This window comes from Pithys albifrons, chromosome 3 (genome assembly GCF_047495875.1).
Source record: "Pithys albifrons albifrons isolate INPA30051 chromosome 3, PitAlb_v1, whole genome shotgun sequence".
Classification (NCBI taxonomy): Eukaryota; Metazoa; Chordata; class Aves; order Passeriformes; family Thamnophilidae; genus Pithys; species Pithys albifrons.
This window is the reverse complement of record NC_092460.1, coordinates 79,944,780-79,971,621: the sequence shown is the minus strand read 5'-3', so window position 1 is coordinate 79,971,621 and position 26,842 is coordinate 79,944,780. Positions and strand designations below refer to the sequence as shown.

At 40.3% G+C, this 26,842-nt stretch overlaps 1 protein-coding gene across 1 annotated transcript; it reads right to left on the bottom strand.

The window, feature by feature from the left end:
* Positions 1–557: 557 nt before the first annotated feature.
* LOC139669511 (ADP-ribosylation factor-like protein 8B) lies at positions 558–25,914 on the bottom strand. The gene is made up of 7 exons (XM_071550011.1): positions 25,561–25,914; positions 20,965–21,045; positions 9,726–9,799; positions 8,977–9,070; positions 6,809–6,876; positions 3,548–3,618; positions 558–813 (listed from the first exon to the last, which is right to left on the bottom strand). The coding sequence occupies exons 1-7, from the start codon at positions 25,747–25,749 to the stop codon at positions 764–766; spliced, it is 627 nt and encodes a 208-aa protein (XP_071406112.1). The 5' UTR covers positions 25,750–25,914; the 3' UTR covers positions 558–763.
* Between the last annotated feature and the right edge of the window lie 928 nt (positions 25,915–26,842).

Genomic DNA, 26,842 nt, shown 5'->3' with positions numbered 1-26,842 from the left:
TATTTTGTTTTCTGTTTAAGAAAGAAAAATATCCACCACAATTCCAGACTCTTTTCCCATAAAGAAGGACAGGATTGTCTAGAATTTGTTTTACTTTCAATTCCAAAACAATATTCATATAAATAATTTACATTAGTGACTGGAAAAACTAAATAACTACAGATACATGACTTTGGAAATAATTTTTCTCCAGAGTATTTAAGTATTTTGAGTATCAGCATTTGTTCAAGTAAGAAACTCTTAATTATAGTTTTAATTGATTATTGATACTTAACTACACGTGTTTGCAGGGAAAACATTCTGTATGAATAATTATATGCTCTGTATAATTATTCTGTATGAATAATTATATATAATTATAATTATATATATAAAAAACCTCAGTCATTTCTGTTTCCACTGTGCAGTTTATTCAGTTTCAAATTAGAAAAAAATTACTATGTATTTGACGATTTGCATGCATAAACTCAAAGCCCAAAAAGGTATTGATTTCTTCCAGTCTTGTATTAAGGCATTCAGGAATTTCACCTAGGCAGACAAGTATCTTGATTTAAAAAAAAAAAAAAGAAAAGAAAACAAAGAAAAACCACAAAACAACAATCAAAATAGAGAGACAAGCTACAATTCAGATTTACTTCTGTTAACAAATACGACCACAGTGAGTCCTGGTAATACGCAAGTTGCATTCCTTATCTTTTCGGTTGTGTACAGCTGATAGGAGTCAAAGTGATTGGGGAAGAGTTATCTTCAGCCAAAATATTCTTCAACAGTGTCTTGATTTGGAGTGCTGAATAAGCCATTGCAATGTTATGTCTGCCAGGACAGATGAAACAAAATGAAAAACTCGTCAGGCTGTTTGCAGAGTGTAGAAGCACAACATAACACCAGCAGGTTAACAGAAATACAAAAACTCCAACTGAACAAAACCCAGAAACCAGATGCTCTCATTTACACATAATTAAAGCTCAGAACTTAAATGTCCAGGTGGGTTTTTCTTGTTGCTTTTTATATGTTTTTAAATTATGTGCATTTTGTATTCCTGAAATATGATGACTGACATCCAGTTTTCTAAGCGATAGATGAGGAACTGTTGAAAAAGCAAAGATTTAAGATGACCATAAAATGAACTGTAAAATCCAGACTAGAATGAAATGCTATGTGAGAACAAAGGCAGAAATACAAAAACAGAAGGAATGAGAAGAGCAAACATGTGACAATATATTAAGTACAATATATTAAAAAGCTATTTAGGTAGGTTGTAGGAGTCCAAGGTCTCTGAAAGACATGCAACACTGGACTAAAATTTGATAGCTGAAATTGGCCCCTCTCCTGATACAATCTAATGCATTGGCCTGAAAACTGCAGCAGTTCACAAACTGATTCATGAGCAGATTAGATGTTTTCGCCTCAAGGCAGTAACATCTGTCAGGAAGGCAGAAAGGATGTCAGGGGGCAGCAACAGCTCTAGCCCTCAAATTGAAATTTGTCGCCATATTTGTACTTAGTTCAAGACAGCGCTCCATGAATATCCTTGCAGACCAGCTTAGGCACTGAGACTGCAGACAAAAGGATCCCATAGCACCTAAAGCAAAGCTAATAACTACATAATAATCTTCCACAATCTCTCAGGACACAGAAACTGGCAGCCTGACACCTATACCTCTTTATGAGACCAGTTTGCTAGGCTGAAGTTTTCACTGAAAAACAAGTATCATCTCATTCAGCTACATTGACATCAACCAAAAATGCAGAGGAAGAAGACAGGTCCCAGTCTTCTGCTTAACAGACACGTAGTTTAATCACTTTAATAAGCTTAATATATTTTCATTATAGTCTTTCATTATAAATTATATTTTCCAGCCCTTTGAACTCCCCAGGTTCTTGTCCAACCCCTTTTCAGCTTCTCAAAGTCTTCCTCAAAATACAGCACACAGTGCTTCAGCAATGCCCACACAGTTCCAGATACAAATGACATACACAGTCTGCTCCCATTTATTATTTCTCTCAGCAAATATTCATGAGCCAGGCTAGCATTTCTAGGCACAAGTTACACTGGAAGATATGTGACCAATTCACAGTTAGGATTTGAGTCTTTTTCATCACTACTCACAGAACTTCCACAAGTAACTGATCTATATGGTCCTGCATTAGCAAATTTTAGCATGCCTTTTTTGCATGCCTTTCTCCTCCAGGACATCCATATAAAGGAACCAGGATCAAAACCTAATTTCTCCAAGATTCTTTCAGAAATTAAACTGGTTTTGCAAGTTTCCAGTCACAATACCACTTCTGAGAACCTCCACTGCAGCCTTGTCAATGTGATGAGAATCGAGCACAGTATTTAAAAAACTTCAATCACTTTCACTGCCTTTCACCTATTGAGATTATTCTATGTTGTCCTCCACAGTCTTTATAACCTGAAGTCAAATCTTTCCCAGTGTAACAGTTTATTCTGTGTATTTTCTTCAGTCTGAGGCAACAGTTCCACCCCAAGCTGCAGCAGACCTGGGTCTGATCTCCTTCAAACTGACATATCCAAATCAGGTACTTCACTTCCAGGAGAAGCCCTACCTGCCTAACATGTCTCTGCACACAGCTGAAAACTCTCACAGCTCAAGTGAACCACGGGGTGTAATAGCATAGTCTCCTTACCATCGCCACTACCTGGTCCTCTCTGTGGGATGGAAATTTTCCATGCTGCTGAGAGAAACTGGCTTTCCTCCCACTCCCACTCTCAGTCTCATTCACCTGAGCCCTACAGAGCTGCCCAGGTCTTCTAACAAGACTGGCTTCCTCAAGTAGCAGCTATAAATATGTACCCAGGCTGCACCCCTCCCATCCAGCACTACTCAGCATGCAGAGAAGGGGCACAGAGGCAGCATGGCCCCAGGAAACTGCTGCTGGCTCAGCCTACGCTTCATCCTTTTCTCCTGCCCTGTGGAGGGAAGGGAAGAGGAAAATATAACAGAGCAAAGGGATAGCAAAGTGGAAGATAGGAGAGAGCAGAAAATGCAAAGAGCAAAGGTAGGTGAAAGACAAATTCATGGGGCTTTTATAGGTCCTGACTACAGGATGCACTCTTTTCATCTCCAAAGGACACAAGCACTATGCTCTCAGTTTAACAAACACCACCCACCATACAGCCACATGCTTGCAAAACCTGCTTACCAAGTAACATCATGTATGGAGTGAAACACCAAAATTTTTTAAGGACCACACAATAATCGAAAGGTCTTCATATGCAGCTACCGTTTTTTCAAAAGTAACACAGGTTTTTTGTAAAGGGTTCAATTACTATGGGCTTTAAATATGCTTTTCCAAGGTCCCTGTCAAATTAACTTCTCATGGAATTCCACAAATTACTTTTAAATTACACATAATTCTATGTTGAAACAAATACAGTTGCACATAATATTTGTAAAATATCTTTCAATATAAAATGAGATTTTCAATAATATATTAAAGGTAGATGCTCAAATCTCATTAACATTTGCAAGATCTGATTCAAAGTACAAAGCATATATTGATGATACTGGAAGAAGCTTACCGATGTTATCCTTCTCTTTACAGGAAATAGAATAGCAACAGATTTCTCTGTCTTGAATAGCTGAAAGGTTTCTACAGAAACAAAAATAATAAGTACTATTATAATGCCACAAAAACTGACAACAGAAATTTCCATTAAATTATATGTTTTTTGCTTTTTACTCAGTGGGTTCAGTTCTGTTCTCAGGTGTTAAATTCTTAAAATATACCACAAAGAAAACCACATATTTCTTAAACAATAAAGACTAAAATGTTACCAAGTCATTTCACAAAAAATTCAAATTTCTCACTAAGTCAGTGTAATACTGAGTAATTATGTAGTAATCTAGGAGATAAAAATAACATTTTGTAGCAGCAACCAAGTATTATCCATGTGTTATCATTCATGTGTTACTCTTTTCACTTAGAATTCAGAGGTTTTATCTCCAGTAATTCATAACCAAGTAACAGTACTCAAATGATCACACCATTTATCTTCAGACTGTTTACTATATCATACTTATTATCTGATTCCTATTGAAAGGATGCCTCTACATTTAGGAAGAAACTGAATCTTAATCAACTTCTATTCTTTCTGGGAATTTCCCTACCCTCCCTCAGAGTGTCTGAGCACTTTGTTATTTTTCCCCTTATTTATTCTCACATAAGTGACAAAGACATGCAGAAAAAAAAAAAAAGACTATGTTCCTGGAGCAGATGGAGAGGCACTGAGAAAGAAAGAGTCTTGAGACCATAAGAGACTCCAATAAAGAAGAGCACTAAACAATGCCCTCCCTGGACTTCAGGAGAGCAGACTTGGCCTCTTCGGAGATCTGCTTGAAAAGCCCCATGGAATAAAGCCCTGTAAGTATTGAAGTGCTTGAGAAAGCTGCCTAATATTCAAACATCATCTCCAAGCTTAAGAGCAATCCATCATAACAAGTCCAGAAAAAAAGTTGGAAAGCATTAAGTGAATGAATGATAAGTTTTGGGCAAGACCCAGTAATAAAAAGGAAGCAAACAGAAGGTGGAACTAGAGACAGGTGAAATGGGAGGAACACAAAAACATTATCCAAGAATGCAGAGACACAACTGGGACAGCCAAAGTCTAACTGAAGTTGGTCTCATGAGGGATGCCAAAGAAAACTAGAAGGACATCTCTAAGGACGTACGTGACAAACGGAACACAGGGGAAAACGTGGGCCCATTGCTCAGTGAGACAGGGAACCTGGTTAGACAGGACATGAAAATGCTGCCTTTGCTAGTTAAGATGAGCCTTCAGACCCCAGACCTCAGAGACCAAGGGTGAATCAGGAGCAAGAAAGTTGCACTCCTGAAGGAAGATGATCAGGTCCAGGAATAAATAAGCAAACTGGACATAGAGAATTCTGTTGGCCATGGTGGGATGTACCTACAAGTGATAATGGAGCTGGCTGATGTCATTGTGAGGCCACGCTCAATAACCTTTGAACAATCGTGTCGACTGGGAGAGATGTCTAAGGGTGGAAGAAAGCAAACATTACTCTTCAGAAAAACCAGGAAGGAGGACCCAGGGAAGTACATGATAGTCAGCCTCACCTTGATTCCCGGGAAGGTGATAATGCAACTAATACTAGACACTATTCCCAGGCATGTGACAAATGAGAAGGTAATCAGGAGTATCAGCATGGATTCAGGAGCAGTCAGCATGGATTCACAAAAGGAAAATCATGCTTGACCAACACAGTAACCTTACAATGAAATCTACAGTTTGAGAACAATGGATATTGTGCACCTTGACTTCAGTAAGGCTTTTGACAGTGTCTTCCATAATATCCTCAAAGACAAGGTGAGAGGAAGTATGGGCTGGATGAGCAGATGGTTCCGTGCACTGAAAATTGGTTGAACAGTCAGGTGATCAGTGGCACAAAGGTCAGCTGTAGCCCAATGACTAGTAGTGTACACCAGGAATCAATACTGTGTCCAGTCCTGTTCTACATCGTCATTTGTCATGAATGATGGGGCAGGGTACCAGCTTGCTAATGAGAGGAAACTGGGAGGAGTGTCTGATAGAGCAAATGAGGGCTGTGCTGCCACCCAGAGGTAGCTGAGGAAATGGGCTGACAGGGACCTCACACAGTTCAACAAGGAAAAGCAACAACCCCAGGCACCAGGAAATGTCAGAGGCAGACTGTCTAGGAAAGCATCTTTGCAACCAAGCTGAACATGATCTAGCAGTGTAGCAAAAAAGGTTAGGCTATACTCATGTCTAATTGTGTGCCTCCCAATAAAGGACCACTAAAATCACTAAGGAACTGGAGCAACTCACATATTAGGAAAGGCTGAGAGAACTGGGACTATTTAGCCTAGAGAAGAAAAGGCTTAGGGAGCCACACCTTGTCAATCTGCACAAAAATTTGAAGGGAGGCTGTAAACAAGATGGAGCCCAGTGATGTGACAAGAGGCAACAGCTATAAACTGAAACACAGGAGGCTCTCTCTGAGCAAACAGAAAACATTTTACATCTGAGAGTGACCAAGCATTGGCAAAGGTTGCCCAGAGAGGCTGCAAAGTCTCCATCCTTGGAGATATTCAAAAATGTCTGGACATTGTCCAGGGCAATGAGCTTTAAGGGGCAAAAGGCTCTGCTTGAGCAGTTGGGTAGACAAGATCATCTCAAGGTTTATTCCAACCTCAGCCCTTCTGTGAGTCCCAGTTTAATTGATTATACTTTATCAAAACTTCACTTCTACTAATCAAAACTGTGTGACTTGTGACAAAGAACCCTATTCTACAAAATTAGTGCTATACTGGCCATTTTTACAAATTTGTGTATTTCCTTAAAATTGCCATTACAATCCATCAATTTGTTAGTTTCAGTAATCCATAAGTGTTTGTTTTGGATATATGCCAAAAATATCTGAATTGCTTACATTTACAGACAGTAGTTTGAAATGGTTCTGTTCTACTGCCATTTGAGCATTAAACTGCCACTACAACGTACTCTGAGAAGTTTAAGTGACTCTATTACAATCCATAGCAGTTGTAGCTTCAGTGATGGGAAAACAGGATTATCTGAAACAACTTCATACAACCGAAAAAACCAGTCAGGAGATGTTCAAATCTACTGCAGTCAGTTATCAGCCTAGATCACTATGTCAACTGCCAGCAGGGCTCAAAGTGAAATATCTGAGAATATAAAATGAATCTTTTATAGTTGGTTATTGCCATAGACTACCAATGATTTTCTCGTAGATATCAAATTTCACAGTGTCTTGGTTTTTTACACGAGCCAGCTACTTACAATTTCTCAATTAGCTGCTTCTCATCCAGTGCACCAGGGAGGTCTCTTTTATTTCCAAGAACTAACACCTGAAAGAAATAATTCATATGCATATTAAATCCAGGAGCAATAAAAGGGTTTTTTTGTCTTTAACTGTCTGTTGGCATTCTTCTGGTCCTCTCAGCTAAGCATTTAGAATGCAATAGAGGACATAATCAAAATGACCAATGATTGTGGAAGGATCATGGAAATCCCACTTCTCATCAGGACCAGATGATAGCTGCATAACCTCTCAAAATTGGACCCAATTATTTCTGGATGTATTAGTATCAGAATTTTCCTCTGGAAGTGAATCCCTCCATTCTGGATGGCATCAGATTGTGTGCAACTAAGTATGGAAGACAGCATACACCAGGTGCACTCCAGCTACCAATGGAGATTCAGTTCACAGGACCAGACTAATGTTAATAAAAGCAGTGCACCAGCAGCAGAGGCTGGGTCCTAAAGACCCAGACATTATTGTCTCTAGAGTTTTGCTTCCCTGCTTTTTAACATTGACATATACTAAACAGCCCAGCATCCGAACCGTATATCACTCAAGCACCAGCCAAATGACCAGTTCCTCTCCCTCCACTTTGAGCATCCATGGCAGAAATCTGAAAGGAAGCCATTAGGAATTAAGTTGGAGAAACACAGAAAATTTACTGAACAGATGCTGGAAATTCAGAGTTCCTATGCAATACTTAAGGCTTCAAGTATGAATGAAGGTCAGCTAAATGGGGTGAGCACATTCTAAGATAAAGTAAGCAATGAAAGGTTTTTTCTAATTATGATTGCATTATTGTTTTCCAGATGTGCTACAATTCTAAGTCAGGGCTGTCCCATTATTTTCCATGAATCTGGAACATAATACTCATTACCTGCAGTCTCAGATTAATAAAGTCATTTCAAAATCCGTAATGAAAAAGTCTGAGCACAATAAATTGAAGGAAGTTCAATACTCGTTACTACCTATGAAATAAAAGTAACTAAAAAATACATCACTGCACCTTGGAAATTACCATGCTGGTCAGGCTGAGCATGTGGAATGTGACAGTGTAACATATAAAAGGCAAGGAACTTAACTAAATACTTCTGATGATATGAGAGACCTATGGTTTAGGGAATGAAAATTGAGAAGTAAAACAGCCTATGAAGAGAGCACAAAGGACAGGCAATATCACTAGCCATGAACAGTAGACTCCAGATTTTGTAGAATTTGTTCAATAGGTAATTAGCCATAAAATCACAACACTAATAGCAAACCTTGTACAAAAAGATGGAGAGTCACTTAAAAAGTTCTCCTTTGAGAATGGATGTGTGAAATCTTCATTCTCAGGCTGTTTTTATTTTGGCATTCTGTCTACTCATCCTCAGATGACTTGAATTACTTGCAGTGGCCAACTGTCCAATTGCTTATAAAAAGGGGCCAAGTAAGAAGCCATGAAGTTCTGAGCAACTTCTTCCTCATTGTTTTCTTTCTTACAATCAAAGGCATGAACTCTCGCTTAGAGGTGTCAATATAAAGACCAATAGTAACCTGATGGTTTTCTAAATTGGCAGATGACATTTAATTAAACATTGGTCTTCACCTTCATAATCCCTCATTAGAATTTCAGCTGAATACACTATTCTTTGACACTTCCTACTGGAGAACAGATGCATATTTGCATTTTTTCCACACAATGTAGTTTGAAAAACTAAGTCAAGAAAAAGTCAGGACAGACAAAAAGCCAAGCTCCTACACAATCTCTGGAAGCAGAAGACATTACTTGATGGTAGCGTCTGACAACCTGCAGAGAGATGAATCTCACATGCCTTCAGATCTCAGGTACATATCTGGGTCACTGGTTCAAACCCAGCCAGTAAGGCCTGGTTACTCAAAGTAATTACTGTCTGATAATACCACACATGAAAACAGAATTTTTCCAAATCTATTCTGACCTTTAGACAAGAAAACATACAAACGCACTGCAGCACTCATAAGATGCTGAGTACTCTGAAAAAATACCACAACAACGTTTTTAAAAGTGCTCAGTGTATCAAGGCTGCATCATATTTAACCTAATATTTTCAAGAGTCCACAGGACTCCTGAGGATTTAGGCTACCCTGCCTACATTCCAGTAAGAATAATAATCAAAATACTTACTGGAATTCCATGCAATTGTGGCTTATCTATCAAACTGTGTAACTCGTTCTTTGAAGCTTCTACTTTTTCTAAGTCTGCTGCATCCACCATGTAACTGCAATGAGAATACAGTTATTTATAGTATTGCCCATTATTTGTAGAAAGAGGCACTAAAACATCATAAATATGACAACCATGTTTATATTGACAATCACATTAGAAACATTCTCAGTTGTATATGCCCTGCATTTTTTGATACAGGAAGAAACAAAATTAAATACAGACTGTGAGTTAAAAATGGTCTGGAATATGCAATTACTTGTATGTCTGGGTTGATGGATGTGTAAAACACACTACTTTTATTGTGTTGGGTCTTCTTATGTGATGGAGGTGGACCGAAACAAAACTGTAACTACATTATTTATAAATGTAATATATAAAATGATAATAATGGGATCCATGGGTCTGGAACACACATGCTGACTTTGCCAGTGAATGCCCCAAGCCTGAACTTCTGGCAATCCAATTATTAAATGCAAAGAATTCACAGAAATTCAAGGCAAAATTTGAAGAATACAGGAAAGAAGTAGGCAAGACAGCAAAGAAAGCAGGCACAGACAAAAATGATAGAGCTGACAAAGTTGCTGAAAACCTAGAAGAGCTTTCTGGAAAGGAAGAGAGGAAAGAATCTGAGACAAAGGAAACGAAGGAAAAAACTGAAAACTATATAGCAAAGTACAACTTCTATGGGCATACAAAAGAAAACTTACACAACTGCATTGACTCCTCGGCAATAACGCTCCCACATGCTTCGAAACCTTGGCTGTCCTCCAATGTCCCATACCTGGAAAAGGTAAGAACACCTCAGCCCCAAAATTTTTTTGAACTACACAGTACTAACCCAACAGATTAAATGACCTCTTACATGCAGCATGCCAAAAAATTTTTAATGACCTTTTGTGATGGTGCAACTCCCCACCTAACCTGGTCACACTATGATCTGAGAAATGCTCATTGCTTCAAACACTTGTTTCACAACACCTTCTGCAAGAGACTGCTCTTCTCAGTTCTTTTCAGTCAATGGAGGGGGACAGACATTCACAGAGCGAGTCAGTCCTGTGACATTAAAAACTCCAAATGTCCATCTAGAGAATGCTACCCTTTCCCACTCACTGCAAGAAAAATCTTACCGAGATACTAAAGTGAATTATTGCAAACACACAGTCCAAAACCCAGAAAAAAACCCATCATTGTATGAAAACAGTTATGGAGTTGAATTATTAATACAGCTAGGGAGACTCAAGTTAAGAATGTATAAGACCCCCAGCAGGCTAAAGACAGAGAGTTGGTTGGAGAGAAGGATGCATTCACATAAGGGATGATACACTCTAGGGAGCTCCAATACCTCCACAGCTCCCCCATTTGTTCATCAAATGTGCTTTAGAAGACATGTGTGATCAGAACCAGAAAGGAAACAGTAGTATAGGGTTGGCCTGAAGTGATTAAGCAGAAAGCTCAAACTCTGTTTGGGATTTTATAAAGCTCCAGTTCTGCAAATACTTATGCATGGCATTAGTGTCTGGCAATCCCACAGAATTCCTTATTGTTAAAAGGCTAACTAATTATTTTTCTTTACAGGAGTAACTTATTCTGCTTTGCTTGCAAAAAATTCGGTATTTTTAGTGGATGACAATAATCTTGTTTCAAAACTGTTTCCCAGGTCAAAATACCAGGGAAAATATCTAAATCATGCAGGCAAGGACTGCGTGATAATGTAGCTGTTGCAGCTACATCCAAAGACAGTTGTGATACAAGTGACACATCTATTAAAATAGTGATGAACACTGAAAAATAAAAGTAATGGATTTGTTCCTCTTGAAGGACAAAGAGAAGTAATTATTTCTTACTTCAGTCAGATTTAGCTATCAAAACAATAGGTACCATATACCAGAGCTAGGAGGCATATACATTACAGAAGAAACTGAATTTGAAAGCAGTAAACACAGAAGCAAAATTTTCTTAAAATTTGTCTTCACACTTACACTATAAATCCAAATGTAATATATCTTCTGTGGCAACAAAGACTTGCACAAAACAGCAAGACTTAATAGACTGTTAGGATAAGGACTTTTTCAATTAACATCCACTACTTTTTGTTAATTTCACAGCCCATGAACAATATTTGTGCATCAATTTCTGCATAATTTTCAAAATCTTATGCCCATATTTTAGAAAAGTATTTCCCAATTCACCATTAAAATCATTCCCCGATTGATATCTTACTGTTCCTTCTGACAAGAAATGAGTGTATCACCTAAATGTAGATTTTTCTTTGATGCCCTGTATAAGATCAAGAATTTTACATACAAAAAGCAGAGGGAACTTCTGACCATGAGTCGGGTATCAATTATTATCTGCACTGACATTTGAAGCAGTTTCAAAAGTCTTAATAAAATAAACACATATTATAAAAGCTTGAACGTGATGAGTACATAGTTCAGCATTATGGTTAGATGAAAAACCGTATACCAACACTAATTATTCTAATAACTCATCGGGACCTTGAAACTATCTGTAGCCATCTGGTGCACATCTGTGTGTCTGGAAAAAGAAACAAAATTTTTTTCCGTGTATATCAGAGAAAAAAGAAAAGGAAAGAGGACAGGGCAGGCCAGTAGTCAGATTAGATTTTTGCAGTAGTGGTAGCCATGACAATCTACAAGATGATGTAGCATGGATTAATCACAAAATAAATAATGCAAGATAAAAAAATACCAGTTTTTTCCTTGTTTGATGATGCACTGTATCTTACTCTATTAAATTGCACTGCAGAATAAGATTACTCTCATTATGAGAAAAAGTCACCTTGAAACAATAGAAAGATAAGTCATTTCCAGTCAGTTTCCCTAATCAGGCTTATAGCTATTCATTACAACATGAAGGACACAAGACAGACTAGGTGTTTTTAATAGTGCTTGGGAACTCAGTTTATGTCAGTATATCAAGTTATAATTATCTGAAATAGGGAAAGAAAATAAATGCATGAAATGAAAAAAAATCCTCACCTCTTTATCATGACAGTGGAGCAAAAATGGAACTGAGGAATAGGTTCAAAGATTTTTGAAAGCTTTCTGTTACATGAAGGCTCATTAACACTCTAGTTGTGTTTCTTTTAATTAACTTATATTGTGGAAAACCTTGACAGTTCATGAGAAAATTGCAGGAAAAGTATTTTCTAGATGTCAGTTTACATGGCTTTTTTCAGACATGCTGGGTAGGGTATTTCTCATGGACAGAGAGGTGTACAATGACACATTTGTATTGTGATGTCAATGCGTGGGTTCACTACCTACAATCACAGTAGTCAGCAAAGTCTAGACAGCCATTCAGTTGATGAGATATAACATCTTCAGGATGACAGAATTACACTCTAGGCTTGACAGTACTGACTACAGCTCCTCTGACTATCATTAAAGGAGCTTAAACCCAAATGCAGACCTATAGATGTTTACATTCAGACATATTAACTTGCAAGATGAATCCAACACTACAAATATTTGAACTCAGAAATGTATCTTTCTCCTTGGAAGTATTTAGAAAATATTAGCCATGAAAACTAACCTGAACAACAGGTCAGGAAATTGTAAACACAGGAGAGTATTCAGGCAGAATAAGGTAGCACCAGTAACACCCAACACCACCATATTGTAAACAGACAAGCTTGCGGACACTAAGATGTGACCAGTGAGCTCAAGTACACACAGCAAGCAGTCACTGCCTTCATAGCCAACTCAATGTGTTATGACAGGGAGAAACTGGAAAGCATGTAGGTATCTAATCCAAGTGACTAAAATTTCTCTGTGGATATTGAAGAGTACAGAGGGTATCAAGAGCAGGAAATTATTCCATCTGTCTCACCCACCCTGCCTACCAGGTGAACTATTCCTGCAAAGCACACACTGCTCTCCATCGAGTTCAGCCAACTGGCTCAGGCTGGCTTACTTATTACCTGGCTAAGCTCAATGGAGACAAATCCTAAATAGTCACATATTCTAGATGGAATCTTCAACCAGCAATGTTCATCTTCTTCATCTAATAAACAGAAGAACAAAAAAATCTAATAATATTTTTAATAAATTGCCCTGTGCATACAAAACTATAGAACCTTACTTGTAGTACCAGTCACCTAATTTAATAGGGAAGTTACTACTTAGATTACTTACTATTTTAGATCACTTACTACTTATTATCCCATATTTTGGAAATGTCTTTGCAGTTGCTCTTAAAACTGACAAAAATATGCCACGTGGCTACATTTTCTGCAGACAATACTTCCCAGAACACTGTGCTATCTGAAATCCAACACAGTCCTTTAAAGAACCCTGTTGTCACTCCTCACTGACAATAAAGTTCAACTTTTAAATATCCCAATAGGTATGTTATTTTAGCATATCAGACAAAAAAAAAAAGCTATACACACACTTCAATATTTATCATTATTTCATTTAATCATAATACTTTCACTGAAAAACTGGGAATGGACTTTGACTTGCAACACAAAATGGCTGAATAACTTCAACTCCTGACAAGTACAGGCAATTTAACAACAGACAGTATTTCTCAGTGACCTGAGCATATTTGCCATTTTATCAGACAAAAGGTACAACATCGGAAGGATCAACAAGTGGATTTTACACAGGACATAAAGCAAAGTCCGTACTTAGAAATTGTTTTCTGAGCCTTGTGGTGCTTAACTCCACACTGGGTTCTCAGGCAGCAGAGTACCAGGGAACCCAACTTCAGAGGTAAGACTGCAATCTTCTCAATCAAGACATAACACATGCAAAGGAGCCAACCCATCCTAGCCTCAAAATGGCGTCCTCCGCGAAGCAGAAGCCCTGATTCTGCATGACCATGTGCAATCCTCTGTACGCTCTTTTCACGTGATTTTGAAGTTCTAAGCTGTAAGCAGAACTTGCATTTAGAATTCTGAGGGCAAGGAGACCAGAGGCAAGGACACTTATATCTCAAAACAGTCAATCAGTAACTACTGATTATTAATTTTGTTTGTCCTTGAAGAACATATAACCAGGAAAGCAAAAATTAGTATTTGCTCAACAGCAGAGAAAATCCAGGTGGATGTACAACAGTGGGTACGCTGGGAAAAGTTAATCTAATATTGGTAAATAGGACAAGAAAAGGACATTCTCCCACAACAGATTTAACCCCACCTGCCACTCTCCTTATGAATCTCTTTGTCCTCCACCTCTGAAGTCAGAGCAGTCCTGACAGATTTACAGCATTTAGCAATGAAGAAAATATGTTTAAGGCAGACCTAAGCAGGGACAGCATGTATGGTTCCCAGGTGTTCCAACAGGATGCTGGCATAGAACATGTGTTTATATAAGCTGCAGATAACTGTATCTTGACCAGACAGAGAAATGGTCTGAAACAAGGCAGCTGAAATTTAACACATACATGCACCAGTGGAACCAAATACACCCACACAAAATGAGTAACAACCAGGTAGAGACGCAGGACAAAAAGATTTATTAGTTCACAAACCTAAATACGCATCTCAACAGTGCTGCAGATCTTAAATCAGCATGGACTGTCAGAAGGATCTTATGTACAATTTTGGAAGTATGTACTGCCCTGTTCTCAGTGTCAGGGAGACTTCTATATAGGTTTTGAGCATTAGTCTATAGAACAGACACAGGCAAATTTCAGAAACTCCTGGTAAGAAAGGGTGAGATTCTGAAAGTTACGACCCATTAAGAGGGGAGGGGGGAACAAAATCATGTTTCCCAGGAAATGGCTGCCAGATATACAAGAGAAGAAAAAAACAGCTCAATTTGTGATGACAACAACTTATGTCAGGTACTAGGAAAAAAGCTTTCTAACACAAGTGAAAGAACATTGTTCAAAACAAGGGATGTTGCAGAACCTTCTTCATGAAAGAAGAAATTTTAAGAAGAAATTACCTAAGATATTTGGCAAATATCTGATTCATCCTCAAGATAAACACCGGTCCTCATTTTTAGGAGTCCTAACAGTTATTCTGAATGACTGGTGAAACATTCAGCATTACCTCTTCTGACTCAGGACACTGCCTTCTGGCCCCAAGCATTTGGCAGGACCACCATCTAATGCATGATCCTGTATCACAATCTGCAGCACACAACTCCCAGCACATTCACAGTCTCCAAGGCTTTTCTTAAACTATCAGAAGGGAAAGTACTTTCATACTTTTCCTTCTTAGTTGATCCTTGAGTAATTCCAAGTGTGCTCTACATTTATTCTGTAAGCCACTCATTTAACTCCTCAGAGAACCACTGTGGCTAGCAGAGGCCTTCAAAAATTGCATAATCCAACTTTTCCTGGTAAAGGCAAGGTCATGTAGAGGAGATAGCTCCAAGGAGAGAGTCTCCAGAATCTGCCTGGTTCCAGTGAAAACACTTTTTCTTGTGGTTTAAATGGAATTTCTCATATTTCATTCTGGGCCCACTACCATTTATTGGCACTTACTGTCACTGGACACCACAGAGAAAAGTTTGGCTACATCTTCTGGCTACACTGATGAGATCTTCCCGAGTCTTCTCTTAGCTAGACAGTCTCAGATATTTCAGCACCTCCTCACATGAGAGGTTACAGTTCCTTAATCATCTTCTTGGCGCTTCACTGGAATCTCTCCAGGAGCTCCACATCTCTTTTGCACTGGGTAGCCCAGAACTGGCTAGTATGTCAGGTTTGGCCTTATCAGTGCTGAATAAAAGGGAGGGATCACCTCCCTTGACCTGCTGTTAAATCTCTTCCTAATGCAGTTCAGGATGTTTTTGGTCTCTGCTAAAAAGGTACACTGCTTGGCAAAGATCAACTTGGTGTCCATGAGGACTCCCAAGTCCCTTTCTGCAAAGCTGCTTCCCAGTCATACAGCCTGTAGTGACGCCTGGGATTGGATCCTTCTCAGGTGCAGGACCTTGTACTTTCCATTCTTTAATTTCATAAGGGTCCCATCAGTTAGCCTGTTGAGGTCCCTCTGGATGGCAGCACTATCCTCTGTTGTACCACCCACTGCTCGCAGTTTTGTGTTATCAGCAAACTTGAAGGATGCACCCTGTCACATCATCCAGGTCACTAATGAACACATCAAACAATCCCCGGGATTTATCATGAGTAACTGAACTTCCCGCTGTGGATCACAGCACTTTTGAATCCACCAGTACAGCTCTTCTTACACACCATTGTAATAATCAGTGGGACATTTCAGCAAAAATTCTTCTTTACAGGAATCAGCCCAGATACAGCATGGCCTTTTCAGAGCGACCCAAGCCATGCGGAGCCAGTGCATCTGAAACACTGCTGGAGCTATCAAGGGCCTGTATTGCTGCATGACACATGAGATAACATGATCCGCAAAATATCCTGAACAGTGGGATGAAGCATTACAAAGCAGGAGGATTCTGTTTCTATGAGGATGTGTGGAGACTTGATAACACTGTTGTCCAGAGGAGGAGGAGTGCTGCAATGAAGGCAGCTAGAAGAGGAACATATAGAGCCAGTATCCCTCATCTCCCTCTCTGCCATACCAGAGAAAAGACCAAGTAGCCCAGGTTTGCTCTCCCACAGCCGGGTCCGTGACGGGTGTGGTGGAGGGACGCTGGCATCTAGCGGTGACAGCTGGGGTGACCACAGTCCAGCTCCGGCAACTCCGGACCTCTGAGCACCCACTCTCTGCTCCCTCAGGACTGCAAAAGCTGGGATGTGCAGAATCTGCCTGGCATCATTATTTTAAGAAAAACACATGCAAAAGCAAGGAAAATGAAGCTGCAGCATTATCTGTGCATATGCATGTCTTATGGTACTCTATTTCCTTTTTATACCTTAGACTATTCTAAGACCATCACTGCAAGAGTCAAAGGCTGGTTAGCTGGAGCTTCACAATTCCTTAAAACAACAGCTCATGATGCATGTCCTCTGAGGCCCTTGAAACCTGGCTTGTTAAAATAATTTTTTTAATTGCTTGTTTAGCTTGTTGATCAGTAAATCCCATCAAAGCAAAAGGACTACTAAAACTGAGCAGATGCAAAAATACAGAAAATCCATCACTCAGCAAACAAAAACTGTTTGAAAATAAAATCTCAAAGTAATTCAGATTTTTTGCAGGGGAAAAAAAAGATAGCCACCAGTTCTGTAATAAACTTCATCAAAATAGTTCTAATAGATCCCTAAGTTGTAGTACATTAGATATTTTGATGCTGGAAATCATCCTGCACTCTAATGCCTCTACCACAACTGCAACAACCACAACACTTCCTGCTTAGATTTCAAATACTGTGTTGTAAAATCTTTCCTTTTGCCTCTGTTTTGGAAATAACAGGTGATGCGTTAGTAGATATATTGACAACCCAAAATTTGAAAATTCATGGTTCAAGCTGACAACTTTTCATTTCTGATCATGCTCAACTTCAGTTAAAGGGCACATGAAACTGTCATCTTCCTACAAAGCTCTTTGGCTTTCATAAATCAACGTTTCTCTATTAGCATGGTTCAGATAAATACACATACACACAGGCATGCTGGTCACCATACTTTTGCACACTAAGACTATAGACTAAAAATGAGAATAAACCGACTGCCTTCTGGAAATGACTGCCAAAGTCAAAAGACAGTAAAGAAGACCATGTGCCCCTCGGTTCTTTCTGCATGTATGGAATTTGCAGATGGAACTGTAGTAAAGAAACCAGGCAGTGACACTGCACTAGCATAGGACTTCCTTCTTAGTAGACTACCCCAAAACATGGGAAAAAACAGGTAAAGGATAAGTATAACCTACTTGCTGGTGTTGCAACTTACTTTGCCTAAGGTGATCAATCTTAGACTTCTGGAATTCCAATTTTTCTTTGATGACTTTTTGACCCAGATGATTTCTCAGCCTCACTTTAATAGTAAATTTGATTGATTATGTTTTGCAGTGTCCCCTGAAACCTTTGAAAAATGTCAGACACTATGTTAAGTCTCTGCTTAGCATGGAGATCATTCCTTACATGTTTGAAGAACTTCACAGGTTTAATAAAATAACACTTTATCCAGGGATTTTAATAGCTGACAGTTGGATATTGCAATATTTCTATGAGAAAGGTAACCTGTTTTGTTGGGATACAAAGGTTAAAAAAAAATTTCACTCTGAATCCTTGTTACTGAGTTGCAAATAGCTCCTAAAAGGATTCTAGCAAGGAACACCCCTCACCATTCCTCATTCACCAACTTATAAACAAATGATGTCAATGCTCTAAGAGTAAAATAATTTTGGAAATTTTAAGTAGCAGTTAGGGTGCAAGATTTAAACCAAGACACAGGAATAGATACTGATATACAAGTACTTCATCTTGACAGACTTTCAAGGATATATGCATCTATACATAGAGCCATATTCCTCTACACCTCTTACTTTCACTGTATGCTGTTGCAGCAGAGACCAAAAGAGCTCATTAAGATATTTTCCTGTGCAGACTGACTTCCAAACCAAGTATCATTTTTAAAACTAACAAATACATTAAATAATGTTAGCTTTATCTCCTTATTCTTAAAAATTCTATTGTAACAACTATATATAATATCACTTTTGAGATCAAAGTGTAAAACAAGGCACAGTTCCACAGAAACTCATACATACTGTCCCTGCACAAACTTAATCTTACAATATTGTTTGTGTAGACAACTCCAGTACTTGAGCTATCCTGGCTCAAAAAATGCTTTATTTTGAAGACTCTGCCTACTTATAAAGGGCTTTTGTCTAGTTTAGTGAACCACCAATTTCTTAATTTTCTTCCATATCTGACAATTCTGCAGCAACACTCCAACTATCCTTATGCTTTTCTCTATACAAATCATGGCCTCATTGTTTCTAGGCAAAAGACAGAAAACAAAAGAACTGAAAAGAAATTCCTACTCCGGTTGATTGTTTATGAATTATGGCTGAATGTAGTAACGTTTTTTAGTGACTATGGACTTCTTTGATCAGTGGTAAACCAAGGCAGATGTGATAAAAAGTGTATGAAACTGATGTTCAGGAATACTGAAAACAGAATTCTCTCCTGGATGAATTAAGAAGCGTTGCTAAAGCTCAGGTGGAAAGTAGTGCTTTTGGTACAAATGTACCCTTCTGAAAGAAAGGGGAAGGCTCAGGGAGGTGGACAAATAACACCTGCATGCCTGAAAAAACTGTAAGAAAAACTACCTCTTTGAGTAAGTGAAAACTTAAGACAGTTTGACTACTTAAACTCACACAGCTTTTGCTTCTGAGTCTGTGTTTACCACTTCATATCACAATGCTCATCACAATTTTGATACTGGTGCTATTCTCCTGCACATCTGCAATTGATGTATAAGAGGTCAAGAAAGCATGGGATGGCCACAGCAATAAGGCAGTACTTCTGATGTTCCCATTGTAAATACAATATTTGATTTGCTGTCCTAGCTAGCATACATGTTAATTTCTGTATAATAAACAGAATACTAGAGGAGAAAACCTATACAATTAGCATATCAATCAAACTATTGTTCTGATATCAGGCCCAACAACGCTTCTCCATAAATTCTCTCTCAAAACCAATATGAATCATAAATTAATCGTAAGGACTAGAAAACTTAATACTATCCAAAGTAACAACATAGGATTAAACTTCTTTTTTTTAGTATTGTCTCTGATCTATCTGAATCCATGAGCAATCTCTGTGTGGGTACCAAATACGTAACTCTGCAATCCTTTAGCAACAGGTAGTGTTAGTTCCACTTGAAAGTTTGCAGCTACCAGCATGGAAGGATACAGGAAAACTTTGTTTTTCTCACCAAACAGAGAGACTGCTTTCTCCCAGTTAAGATTTTGCACTCTAAATATGGTGGTTTGCAGCTGTCTAAGTCAATCTGTCCAGACTGACCCCAAAAATGAATCATTTTGCCTGTAACTGTATGCTGCTTTTCCACAGTGTGCTGGCACCAGCAATTAGGCAGATGTTTTGGGAGGACACAGCTTAGGCAATTTGACTGAAGAGAAGCTGGCACAGGCATGTGTTTGGTTTGGTTGGTGGGGTTTTTGGAGGCTGCCTTCACCTAGACCAGTTGTCTGATCTGAGTACTGCTTTGCCCTGTGATCACGGACGGTGATGAAAAAGGGCTGCAAGGTACAGGGCCAGGCCTAAAGTAGAAGGTAGAACTACACACTTAAGATGATTGTAAAAGCTGACCTTTAATCTCTGCCACCCATCTGATTCTCTTTTACCTTTCCCAGAAGATAAGTCTAGCTTGTCTCTAACATTAAAAACATCATACTAAGGTTTAGAATTGCTACGATGAGTATATTACTAAAAGGTTATTTTGTGACATTTTTAAGAGGTGCAGGTGTTATTTCCTTTTCAAGAAAGGTTTTGTTTGGAAAATGGAATTTGGACCCCAAAGGAAAAAATGTTCAGAAGATCTGATTTTTGATTTAAAAAGCACTCTTTGGGGAGAAGATAAATAGAAACACACAACAATATTGTTAGGCTGAAGTATGTTCTTTCTGTAGCAGAGTTCAGCTTTTTCCTCAGCAACATGTGGATGGTTGTTGAGACACATTCAACAGAAGGACTCAAAGCTATAATTTCTTTTTTTTCCTCATTCACTGGCAAACTTACTTGTGGATCAAGCAATGACAATGCTTCCTCTTTAAGGGACACAAGCAGGTAGTTTGGTGTTTGTGGAAGCAGATGAGACAAGGAAAATGGGAAAGAGAGGAATATGCTTGATGACAAGAAGTTAATGGGCATGAGTAGAGTTGGAGGGAAACTCCACAGCAAGGAAAGAGAGGAAACAGCTCTTTGCTGATCAGTACACCTTCCTGTTGCGCAGCATAAATACTGCCCTACTGCATCTATTACCTATGCTTTCATATTTCCAGTTAAAATTATTCTACTCTTGTTCTACTCTATTATTAATTCACTCTCTAATAATTAGAACATGCACACCTACCTTTATGGTAACATTTCCTTTTGTTATTTTTCTCATATTGAAGCCTACTGTAGGAATCATATCTTCTGTGAACTGTCCCGACTAGAATACAAAAACAAAATTATATTTATTATAAAAACAGTTGATACAAGCAAGAAAGGTTCTCATTTGCCATCTAAAACATTTTATTTTACAACACTGTAAAATACCACATTAATTTTCATCAAGAGCACTGGCCAGCACTTCAATTACTGCATTGTCACACCAAAGAAGACTGCTCATTTCAGCCCCTTTAAATGATCTTTTATTCTTCTCAGCAACAAAGATCACCCCAGAAACCACGAGATTTCAGATAATTATTCATCTGATCCTTCAGCAAACCAGAAAGCAGCACAGCCAAAATATAGAATTATAGAATGGTTTGAGTTGAAAGAAACCTTCAAAGGTCATCTAGTCCAACCCATAGTATGATAAAATACTATAAAATTGAGTTTTGCAAGACTTTCCCCTGCAGTTTCCCACTACTGTAAGCAATGACTTAACTCCAAATATAAAATTACTCATATAGAGAGCACTACATGCAACCCTTTTCTTCTGAGTAGGTGAGAGCAGAGGAGTCCCCCCATAGCAGTTAAGAGAATGCCATTAAGACAGAAAAATACAACATACTAACTCACCACACCATAAACCCCAAACACAAACCCAAAGGACTGCCCCTTTGCCTAGTTCAGAGAAGTATTTTCACAACAGAGACACTTGTCATCATGTTAACAGGAATCTTACAGATGTCTACCCGCTACATAAGATGGCTTTTGAGGACAAAGACTAAACTCAAATCTAAGTAGATAATTTATTATTCATTCTTCCTCTTGAAAATGTATCATTAACAAGTTATTGTGTCTCCTAGGCATGATACAGTAAGATATGCAGTTAGTTACTTAAGTTGCATCTCCATAGAGGCCCAGGCACTCTGCAACATACACAGTGTCCTGGTTTTCCAGTCATCCAGCAAGGAAAGCAGGACTTTCTGGATTTGCCACTGCCCTTCCATATCTATCTGCCCATATTCACCTCATTGTCCCATGTGCCCTGGGTTTTGGGTTTTTTTGGAAGAAAATATCAATATATGGACAAGGAGAGATGCAGCTATGCTTCATCAGTTCCCTGTCTAAGAAAACAAGGATCAGAGCTTCAGGGTGCATTGTAACAACCATGTGCCTCTCAGAGCACACACTGCCACCATCCACCCCCGCAGTGCTATTGCTGGGCTCTGTACGATTTCTGCAACTTTTCTCTTTGCTGTTTGTAGTGGAGTGAGACTACACTTTGCCTCCAGTTTGCATTTACAAACTTAGGTAAATTAATTTTAATCTGGGACTTTAAAGGCAGTATAACATTTGACAGTTACTTGATTCTCTCACAAAATTTTGGGTGTTGGAATTTTTAGGCAAGAAACAACTGCCATCAATTACTTGTTCAACCTTACTTACAGGAACCAGCTTGCTAAAATATGTACTATAAATTTTTACCATCTTTTTGCCTCTTTTTTTCCTCCTCTGTTTTTGCTTCCTTAACTTATCAACAGGAGTAGGGGAAAAAGAAGTGAAGACAAATGCACCTGCAGTTTCATACAGATACATGAACCTGGCAGCAACAGAAGTTTTAAATTGTAGGTAGTAAGACAAAGCCAATAAGTAACCATCTCATGTATCAGGTACTGGTCTGCCCAGGGAAGTGGTGGAGTCACCATCCCTGGAAGTGTTCAAGAAACAACTGGATGTGGCACTTAGTGCTATGGTTTAGTTGACAGGGCAGTGTTGAGTCAAATGCTGGACTTGATCTTGGAGGACTTTTCCAGAGTTAATGATTCTAAGAATTTGTTAAAATATATAGTATGTTTATTTGCAGAGGACTGACATATAAACACACATGAACACATAAATCCTGAAAATGCAGAATCATTTACTCAAGGACAGGAATGCCTGGAAAACCAGACAGCTGACTCAGGAGACTATTGTTTAAACAAACTCATAGAAAGTCAATATTCCACTTTTGCCAGCCAATTATACATCATATGTAATATGCTAAATTGGAAGGTAATAATAGTAATAAAATAATAAAAATAATAATAACAACAATAACAATAACAAAAATCATAACTGCTCTGGTATTGGATAAAATGCAAATAAGTACCATCCCCTTTATTGGACTTTAGTCTTTTCTTGTACAAATTTCCCATTCTGGTTGAATGAAACCAGCACAAAGAAAGTATTATGCTTACAGTACTTTATTTTCCCACACAATGAAGAAAAGAAAGTAATGAGTTGAATCTTTTGCCCATAAGAGCTCTGATTACTGTGCTTTGAGTGCTGTAAGCACTGTAAAGCAAAAAATCTGTTCCATTTTGCTTGCCAAGGAAGTGTTACATGGCAAATTACCTATATTTGTGAATATTTAAAATGTGCAAAAAGGTTTATTGCCGTATCTCAGTAAAAAGCAGATTACACTCCAACGCAGATGAAAAATAACTGTTGATGAGAATTTTTTAATGTCCCTTAAAAGTTGCTGAATATTGAACTGATAATGAATACATTAGCCCCTACCATATCAACAATCATGGGCCAGATTCTACTCCATTAAATCAGTGCACGTCCACAGTAAAAGGCAGTGATGTGACCCAAGGTTTCCACTGGTAACAGACGACTAAACACGGCTCAAACTTTTGAGGACCGAGACTGCCTTGAAGGGCGTTTATTCAGTTTTAGCCTGATAGGATGTCTGAATGCTATTGCAAAGTGAAAAATAATAATCATTTCCTATCAATTTTCTTCTTCATCCACTGCAGCTTTCACTTTAAGTAGCCACTACCTTGCAACAGTAATTTTCGTCTTGTCACACTCTAGCCAGATATACACAAACACATACAGAGTTCCCAATCTATTTACCATTCCTGATACAATACTGTATCAACAATATTCAAGAGTAAGCTATCACCCATTGCCTTATTAAATCATTTTTCTCCAAATTCTCCAACCACTCTTCTTTGGTCATTATCATGGCATGTTGTCTATAGACTGAAAGATCCAAAAGCTACAAAGCCTGCAGTCTGTGATCCTCCGCAAGTCAGAAGGCATGAATGCCTTGTAGAATATTCTTAAGCAGTAACATTTCCTGTGGAAATCAGACCTGCAGTAATAGGAGTGCTCTGGTATTCAAGGTATTAACATGTGAGAGACAAACACCTGTGATGCCATTCCACAGGAGGTATAGTACAAGTGAGTGGACAAACAGTTACACACAAAAAATCTGACACCACACACTACTGGGGTTTCTGAACTGCTGTGTACTTCTTTGCTCTGTTCACAAAAACAATCCAAGTAGCAATGTCATTTGTCATGCCTTTTACCTTTTCCTCAGCAAGGGCCACTCTTGGGACATGAACACTTTCAATGGGCATGAGAAGCACTGAGGCCTGTGTTAAACAAAACCATTTGATTGCCTAACAAACCAACTAGAATAAGTACAGATATTCTGTTAGTTGGTTGCTGATGTCACCCAAAATACAATTCCACTGGGCACTTGCACTACATCATTCCTTTTTCTCGTGCTCTCTGCTTCTTTATTCATGCCAATGCATAATCTCCTATTTTGCCTTTGATCTATAATCTTATACAAAAGCAAGTTACAAATACCATATACTCATGTCTTCATGGTCTCAATATCTTTGACTTTAGGCCACGCACCTCCCAGTCTGCTTTTGATTCATGATCTAGTAGCTTTTGAGCATAAGGACTGAAGAAGACCTGGACTTCTGTCTCATGGCAGGTGAGGATGCGATACAACTCACAAGAGAGATCAACTTGCAGAAAAGGGTATGCACTAAGCTTCATGAATGGTAGCAAGCACATGTAACATATAGGTATTTGTTTCCATCTTCTGATGGAAATATTTGGGATGGACCCAAATGCAGGTTGGAGGGCACAGCAAAGATGAAGAATGTATTTCAGGATGGTGACAAGAGAAAATGTGATAGATGTTAGTGTTAGGCCATCAGCACAGGGAGAAGGGAATGTTGCAATCAGACTTGAATGCTGGGAAAGAGCTATGGAGGAATTGTGGGAGGCATTAATATTGATGCACCTGATGGGAGGAGAGAATTCAGTAATAGGCGAGTTGTGGCCTTGGGAGAAACACAATGTATTATTTTAGGATACACTGGCCATGAAAATCCAGCTCTGAATTACAGCAAGAGCCCATGCCCAAAAATCTGCTCCGAGATGGGCACACTTTGCAGTCAGACACAGGCATCTTGTTTCTCTCCCTGAAAACATTTCCAAACCCACCTGGGCCTGCTGCGAAATTCTCGAGGCTGCAAACAACGCACGAGCTGCCTCATGCCCCCGCCCTCCCTCCCACCGCATCCCATCGCATCCCACCGCACCCCACCGCATCCCACCGCACCGCCGCGGGGCCTCACAGCAGGCGGCGGCCAAGCCCGCACTTGTTGCCAGGGAATGGACGCGGGGCGGTGGCTCCCGGGCCACACCGCCACGGCCGCCGCCCCTCCGGGCCCCCGCCCCGCCCTGCTCTGCCCTGTCCCGGGCCGGGGCCGCGTACCGCCAGCACGGTGAGCAGCGTGGTCTTGCCCGAGTACTGCAGCCCCACCAGGGTGAGCTCCATCTCCTCCTTCCAGAACAGCGAGCGCAGCCACTCCAGCAGCCGCGCCACCAGCGACAGCATCCCGCCCAGCGCCCCCGACCTGCGGCAGGCGCCCAGCCCCAGCGGCACCGCCTCGCTGCTGGGCATGGGGGCACCCGGGGAGGCGAGCGAGCCGAGGCGAGGGGAAGCGGCGGCTGCGCGGGGATGGAGCGCCGGGCAGAGCCCTCGATGACGGCGCCGCCGCCCCCCCGATCGCGCCGCTGCTGCCGCAGACAGGGGAGGGACGGGGCTGGGCCGTGCGGGCGGGCGGGGACGAGCGGCAGCAGCGCCTGCGAGGGGCCGGCGCTTGCCGGGGGCGGGCGGAGGAGCAGCGGGGCCGGCGCTGGCCGGGGGCGGGCGGGGATGGAGCGGCGGAGTCGGCGCTGGCCGGGGGCGGCGGGGATGGAGCGGCGGAGTCGGCGCTGGCCGGGGGCGGCGGGGATGGAGCGGCGGGGCCGGCGCTGGCCGGGGGCGGGGATGGAGCGGCGGGGGCGCGGCTGTCACACAGAATCACGGGCCGCGGGAGGCTCGGCGGCCCCGAGACCCCGGGACGGCGCACGAAGGCACTGCCAGCCTCAGGGAGCGGAGGGGCCGCTCCGGGCACCGCGGGCGCCCGAGGGGCGAACAGCAGGCCCCTGCCGAGTGTGCCGGGAGGGGACAGCCCCGCACCATGGGCGGGCTGGGCTGTACAGCATCCCACGCCCAGTAAGCGGGGGCGAGGCCCGCGCTATCCGCTTTGGCTCACGAGGGTTGGCGGGGTTAGGCTGGTTGGCAAGGTCGACTTGGTAGGTCCTTCACCTCCAGTAATGGCTGTTCTCACATCCCTGGCCTAGCGCCTCTACTCTTCCCATGAAAGTCTTCTTGAACTCTTCATCGTGTAGTGAGAGGTGTTCAAATCCAGGGCATAACATGGTTTTATTTCTGTTCTGACACAATTTTTGCACAGTCACCCTTAGTAGGATTCCTTGCCTCAAGAGATGCCTGTGACAGTGGTTTTGTATTGTGGGCAATGACAGGACATGCCACTTTACCAGGAATATTCTGCACGCACTGAAAAAGCAATGTTTAACATACAGTCTTAGCACACAGCATTTGAGAAAGACTTGTTTTATCCATAAACACAGAGCTAACACTTCACCTGGATCCATCTGCCAGTCTCTGAAGTTGTTACTAAAATTATACGTGATACTCTGGAAAGGTT